The 7,881-nt window shown below is 32.0% G+C and overlaps 1 protein-coding gene across 3 annotated transcripts in view; it reads left to right on the plus strand.

The window, feature by feature from the left end:
• The first annotated feature begins 6,127 nt into the window (after nt 1-6,127).
• The window catches only part of LOC111633489 (magnesium transporter NIPA2-like), a 67,903-nt gene continuing 66,149 nt past the window's right edge, over nt 6,128-7,881 (plus strand). Inside the window, exons 1-2 of one of the 3 annotated variants that reach the window (XM_023378070.1) lie at nt 6,128-6,243; nt 6,380-6,442. In XM_023378070.1, coding sequence (XP_023233838.1) covers nt 6,229-6,243; nt 6,380-6,442 — 78 coding nt within the window. In that variant the 5' untranslated portion in view covers nt 6,128-6,228. Of the gene's footprint in view, nt 6,244-6,379; nt 6,443-7,881 lie in introns of those variants that run through there. The other 2 variants (XM_023378072.1, XM_023378071.1) reach the window with 2 other exon arrangements.

Genomic DNA, 7,881 nt, shown 5'->3' on the forward strand with positions numbered 1-7,881 from the left:
CCACCTATGGAATTTCGGGACTTTGAGTATCTATCTGAACTGAGGAGACTGAGACGACTTCAACGATACCCTACTTTTGGACCGGAGACGAAAAATAATAGTTATCATACTTTTTCTGGTGATCGCATGATATAATTGTGCAGTTAATGTTACCTATGGTGAGTAAAATGGCGGCTCGTCTCTGATTCCAGCAAACAGAAGAAAGGAAACAGTGGGGGACGCACGTTCTAACCTAATCTAGTCTAATAAATTACCATAATTATTACCAACTAAATTATTAGAATAGGTTAGGTTAGGTTTGAACGTGCGTCCCCACTGTTTCCTTTCTTCTCTTTGCTGGAATCAGAGACGAGCCGCCATTTTACTCACCATAGGTAACATTATCCAATTGTACTTACTTACTAGTGCAGTCTAAAGATTGGTGACACTGAATTTCATAGCAATTGTCTTGCGACAAGCACACCTATTTGTGGTACATTTATTTGTGACAAAGATCTTATTTTTACTTTACTGAGTGCCTAGTACGTAATGTGTGGATTACCTAGATACTCTGCACATTATCTAGTTAATTTGAGAAATGGAACAATTTTCACAACTTTAACGGATCACCCTAGTTAATCTGCAGATTGGCTAGGTAATGTACACATTAACGACTTTTGAGCTTTTAGCGGTAACATATGCAATATGACTCCTTTGACTGAAAACTTATCTTTGCTTTTTTCTTTTTTTAATTAAAGTTTGAGTTTGAACTTTTTGCTTTTAATGATGTATGATAGTGACCCCTTCAAAATATTTTGATATTGTATGAAGCTGTACTGTTGGGCACTTGGGGAAATATTGATTGAGATCAAATTTTAAATTTATATCATTATTTTATTTGTTTTTGTTTATATAAAGCAAAATTTATTTAAAATTATAAACTTTAAATAAATTTATAATTTTAAATAAAAAAAAAATAAAAGAGAATCAATTAGGTATGTTGGCTTATGATCTGCCAGAGAAATTTTTATAACAAAATTATGAATGATTTGCTTTAAAGATTCCAAAAAGACCCAAAATGTCTGTTTATACAGCTTCATCAATTATTTCTTAAAATAACGTATTTTGCAAATATGTTATTTTAAAGTCATTGCACATGACTTATACCTAGCTCCTACTTTGATTTGAGATTCAACTGAGTAATGGACATTTATTCATTCTTTTTAAGTGTGGCTATGAGTATCAGTATAGTATCACCATGATATATTTATTGACATCATATGATTATCGATATGATGATAAACAGTGTGAATGCAATGAAATGAAATGGACTCTCTCTCAAACTTAGGTGCATTGCATCTGTTTTCACTACACTGCAAGTAAACTGAGGAGCAAAGTTGAGATGCTCTACAGACTAAGTGTGGGTGAATTAAAAATATATTAATTAATCCTTTCAGAAATATTTATGCATTTTACTGAAAAAAAAGACAAGACAAACTGAAAAGAGACCAAAAAAAGTTAAAAATATACAAAATATCAATGAAAAACAAAAGTACATAATATACCATTATTATGTGAAACTCTAGCGGTCTTTTGTGAAACTCTAAGGTTCCACAAAAGACCGCTAGAATTCCTGAGTCTAGTGATGTATGATTGTGCCAATGCATATTTGGGACATGAGGTGTAATTGTTATAGTTTCAGATCGAGTCCTCTTATGACATCCTATACATGTGCTAGAGTTATATAAAGCTTTATAAACAGTGGAGACCAATTTATCATTAATTAATGGAACAAACTGAAATCTTGATATAATGTTTAACAAGATGATGAAAACCTTAAAAACAGTAAAACTTAAAGCTAGAAAATCATAAAAAAATATAACCTTAAAAAGTAACCAACATATAAATAATAATAATAATACAATTGTTAAATATGCTTAATTTGTCATTATCTACAATGCAAGCCTATCTAATGACAGGTGTGACCAATCAAATTCCTTAATACAATACTAGTGATGGGACACTCATATCGTGTCACTAGTATCATAATTAATAATTAATGTCATATCATCTGTAGTGTGTTGTAGCACAATGGTATAGCATACAAGTGGACATATCAGTCAAAGATTATTAGAATTTTGCATTGCAATTGTATTGTGATATTTTAAGTATTGTTCATACCCAAATTAAAAAATCATGGAGTTTGTCAAAGAGAAGAGTTTTGAAAAAAAAAGTGGGGTGTGGCTGTGTCGGGGACATGGCCGTGTGTTTTACATGAATAAGTGTATGTTAACAGGTAATATTTTTACGTTCCCAGCACCGCTTCACTCTATCATATGGTGTTTTATGGGTATTACTGGATTACACTTGAGAAGCCATTTCCAACTGTATACAATTTCTATATTTTGATTTGGCTTTTTGACGAGTATAGGCCAACATTGTATTAAGTTTTCCTAATATTAACTTTAACATCAAATATATTCACCATAATTATTCCACACTAATGTTTTGTGTACGCAATTGATAAATATTGACAAGAGCTGTAAATTGAAACTCAAATGAGCATTGTAGCTTCTCCAAGTCAAAATGTATACTAAACAGAAAGTATGTGACATGATGAAACAACCTCAAAATGGCGGTGCTTCCCCCTCTGCCGCGCATGATGCATCACAGTCCCCACTCAATGTAATGAATTCTTTGATCCTTTAACTATCGAGTGGTGTAATTAAATTTTGGATGTAGATGATAGATACGTAACTGCAATGCCAAACTGTATCCCCTTGATTTTGTTATCATCAGTTTTCTGAATTGCCTCCCACTATGGAAGCAAATTTAAACATGTATTCACGTCAAAAATGTAGGAAGTACTTTCAATGTACTTCCTACATTTTTGACGTGAATACATGTTTCAGTCTCCTTGTCACTAGAAATATTGAAAGTACATTTTTCAAATGTACTTTCAATATTTCTAGTGACAAGGAGACTGAAAAGTTAGATACAAACAAACGTCCAAATCCAGGCACTACCACTGTTTAAAATATTGAAACAAAAGAAGTTCAACCCTTCACATTAATGACCAGTTTGAAATAAGTAATAATATTTGCCTTCTATTATTAATCTTTTTTTTTTTTTTTTTTTTAAAAAANTTGTTATTTGGCAAAAAAAAATTTCAAATTATATGTGGTACCATCTGTTATGATATGTTATTTAAAAACTTTTTATATTATTAATGATTATAAAATGGCAAAAGACTTAATTTCGAGGACAGAGATGAATTTTATAAAACACTTTAAATGCTAACAACAAGTAAAAATCTTCATTAAGTCTGACCCCTCACGCGATATATCACATGGCCACCCCTTCTTTCCGTCCTCTTTATCTTTCACACGACATTTGGCATGGTGGCTTGTATATGAGAGACATTGATGCTATTAAATTTTGATGGTGAAAGGTTCAGAGAGTGGAGAGATAGAGGTGTCATGCGTCATATCTCGAGATGAAAGAAATGGAGATTGTATTCGTTAGTAACATTTATACTTTTTTCATAAAACTCATCCCTACCCTCAAAATTAACCCTTTTGCTATTTTATGATAATTAAAAATGTAAAAAGTTTTTAGAACAAAATCTGTTAATAGATGGCGCCACACATTTTTATTTATCTTGCTGAGTACAGTATAAATGAAAGTTTCTTAAATAAAAACTCATAACCGCCGAGAAAGTTATGCAACTCGTTGCTGAATTTTTTTTACTTTTTTGGGTTCAGGAGATATCAAAACGCTGAGATTTGCAAAAAAAAACTCGGAGGGTCAAATTGAACAGGATTCCATTACTTTCCCTTGTATACATAACAGCCGGAAAAGTAAAAAGCACTTGAAATCAATCACTTTTAATCATACAAACTGAAAATCCAACCGCTCGCAACAAATTGTAAGAGTTTTATTGTTGCGTCGTTAATTTAATATTAAAAGTTTGAATTTTTTTTACCGAATTTCGTGATTTTCGCGGATCATTCCTTAATGTTAATTGACATAAATATTATATGCAAAAATCTAATATTCTCGTGTTTTATGATGATCATCTCGTATGAAGATGAATAAAAATAAATTCGATTTTATCATGATTCTTAGAACCAACGAGCTAGAATATACAACATAGAGTAGCTGTGAACTTAAATACAGCGCTTTTGGTGGCAAGACGGGTACTATCGACTGTCTTTTTACTTTAAGTCAAAACCAGGGCTGTGGAGTCGGAGTCGTGGAGTTTTGATGTTTTAGTCGGAGTCGGAGTCGGAGTCGGAGTTGGAGTCGGTAGATTTTTACGCGACTTCCACAGCCCTGGCAGGGCTGTTGAGTCGGAGTCGGAGTCGGAACCGGATGATAAGGAAAAGTCGGAGTCGGAGTCGGAGTTGGAGTCGGTAGATTTTTACGCGACTTCCACAGCCCTGGCAGGGCTGTTGAGTCGGAGTCGGAGTCGGAGTCGTGGAGTTTTGGTGTTTTAGCCGGAGTCGGATCGGAGTCGGATGATAAGGAAAAGTCGGAGTCGGAGTCGGTAGATTTTTACGCGACTCCACAGCCCTGGTCAAAACATTGAAGTCTATACCACGTGTCGGGCAGGATTGTCATTTAGAATCTAGATATCTAGATTGTTTTATATGTCTCTAGATTTGAGATTTAGTCAATTAGATAAATAATATAAATCTAGATTGTTTCATCTCGAATTTAGCTATTTTTTAGATTTTATTTAATTATTATAAAGAAGGTAAGATCAGAATTTAAACGGGTAAGTGTAGTACTTAACCCGTAATATAACAATATTATTATAATCTAAGTACGAGCCAGGTCTTGAAGGGTTTTACTCTTACTCATATGATTGTTTATTTATAGTATACTCTGGTCATTCTGATTGGTACCATACTCAGAACGCTGTTGATTTTTTCGGACAGTGTTTTTTTCTTTTGAAGACTATAAGTAGTGTTCTTGTGTTTTTATTATAATTATAGTTTGTTTGTGAAAATTTTGGTTTTAACTTGTGAAAATATTTGTAATGATAAACTGCATTTTGACCTTTGTCATGTTGTGAACCACATTGTTGAAGTTAAGATCCTTCTAAGAGGTAATAACGAGCTAATAATTGGGGAAACGAAAGAAGCGTTGCAATTATCCATCAAAAATAGATAAAGAAAACATGCTAGTAAGTGAAAGATACTGATATGTAGAAACTGCACCAATCGGATGTGTACAAATTACGCACTATATGCATCATTATGGATATCAAACGAATATTAACATGAACTAACCTTTTGTGCGTTATGTTGTAGACAACAACCTTAGACCTTAGACCCGTGAGCATGAAGGGGTTGGAAAATTACCAATCCGAAATGAATTGTTAAATAGGCGAAATAAAGTGAACTATTTTAATCTCGGTCTCTGTTAGCTGCGGATCATTAAGAAAGATGCGATAAATATCACTAGTCTCACTATTGGAAGAAACAACCTATACGTACTTATAACTTTTTATATTTTTAATTATTATCGAATAGCAAAAAGCTTAATTTTAAGGATAGTAGTAAGTTTTATTTTTTAAAAAAATGTAAATGTTAATAACGAATAACATCCGATCGATTAAGTTTGACTTCTCTCCAGATATGACATCCCTCTATCTCCTTACCCCTTTAATCTTTAACCACCAAAATTTAATGACATCATTGCTATACACAAGCTATCATGCCAAATTTCGTTTCATATAGGTGCCAACACACATACACGGAATATTTTTCCATATTTTTACTTTTTTGAGTTTAGGAAGTCTGAAAACGTGAAGATTTGCAAAAACATCTCTGAGAGGGAATTTGATACGATTCCAATGCTTTCCCTTTTTATGTATAAATAACAGCCGGAAAAGTAAAATTGAGAATGTTTAAAAATGCATTTAACTTATCGCTACAGAATATTTTGTCTTGTTTAAAAACGTTTAAATAAGGGATTAAAGAAAGAAATATCTGGTTATTCACTTTACGCAACACAAATGGCACGCCCCCTTGACTAAAAGGAAAATGGCAGATGTGTATTCAATTTTCTTTAAACATGGCGTCGCTACAGCCACTCCATATACGAGTAGTACAGTACAATCTAGCTCGTTGCGCTGCTCTGAAATATCTGGATTGGGTCTAAGGAAGGGTGTCGAAAGTACATTATTTTACACAACAAGGAGGAAAGGAATTAAAAGTGATTGGAAAACGTAATAAATGGATGGCTCCTATATTGGTAAACAAATTAAAATTTTTATACATTTATTATTATTATCTTATTCGTGTTTATTTAGTTTTAAATTGAAAATCAATAATAATAAATACAGTACTGTATAATAAAATTAATGGATTTCTTTTTATTGTTTTGACAGTTTTGGATACCAGGGAGCGCTAATCATCGTATTGAATGGGAAAGTTTAAAACGAAGATTGGAGGTGTGTTCAAGTATATTTATTTTATATTAATTCTAAGTGAAAAATTAATCGAATGACTTTTTAAAGGAAATGAGACAAAATAATTGCGGGTTATTAAGGAATAAATTTGTTTTTCAAAATGAAGTTCAATAGTTTTGATATTTTGAAAATGTTTTTTTTAAGCGTGAAAACTTGATTTCGATTTTTCAATATAATCTTGACTATTATTCTTGTTAATTGTTTTTTAGTATGAAAAGATGAAATTTGTCTAATTGAAATAGCACGCGTTATTTATATAAAGTTGTCACAGTTGATAAGACTTTGCTATATCTCCGCAATTTTAATCTATTATTTCCGAAATATCGTTTTAAAGTCTAATTCATCAATTACATCTTTAATTTTAAATCTAAATGAGAAGTATTATCAAGGTTTATTGACTTGCTAGATGGCTAGTTATTGTTAAAATACTTGACTCTCCTATACTATTGAAGGTAAGTTTCACATGGGTATTGAATAAAATCCTGTAGAGAACTAAGATATACTGACAGTTGCAGATTACCAATTCTGTATCTTGGTTTTTGTGTATGTGTTACTGCTAAAGCCTCAAAGTCGTTAATGTGTACATTATCTAGCTAATCTGCAGATTAACTAGGGTGATCAGTTAAAGTTGCTAAAATTGTTCTATTTTCCAAATTACCTAGGTAATGAGCAGATTATCTAGGTAGTCTGCAAATTACCTACTAGGCACTCGGTAAAGTGAAAATAAGATCTTTGCTGGAACAACAGCAACATTTTCTGTACGCTTAAATTAACATATTGTTCTTTATTTAATTTTCGATATCTAAAGAATGAAGTTAATACAATCAAACAATCAACAAATTATTTGATAGAGCAGTGTTTCCCAAACTTTTTTAGGCCATGCCCCACTTTAACATTTCTAAAATCATCATGTCCCCCCATACATAATTTTAGTTATAAAATTTATTTTTGTTATTTTTAGTAATATGAATGATAATTTTAAAGCGATTTCTTACAACTGTTGTCAAAACAAAGAAACGAACTTTTAATAAATTTTTTTATTTATTAAAAGTTCGTTTAATAATATTACTTTAATGTGATTTGTGGACTTGATGCTTTTTACACAGTGATTTTATATCTGGTTCAAGCTTAGTTAGCTTAAGTCTCAAATCTCCACGTTGTGTTATATCCAGACGATTTCTTTTTTTAATCAACAAATCACTCACAGCACTAAAGCCACATTCAGCTAGATATGAAGATGGAAACGGTAATAAGAGTTTTCTTGCACATTTTGTGGTATTGGGGTATTTAGCCTCTGTTTCATCGCAAAGCCATGCCATCGCACCTTTAATATTAAATAGAGTTATTACAGATTCGTCACTTTGCAACTCCGCGAGTTCTTCTTGATATTGCAGATTGGATATATCAGCTAAATCCACCAA

Source organism: Centruroides sculpturatus, unplaced genomic scaffold (assembly GCF_000671375.1).
Source record: "Centruroides sculpturatus isolate CEXI.00-Female unplaced genomic scaffold, Cexi_2.0 scaffold759, whole genome shotgun sequence".
Lineage (NCBI taxonomy): Eukaryota > Metazoa > Arthropoda > Arachnida > Scorpiones > Buthidae > Centruroides > Centruroides sculpturatus.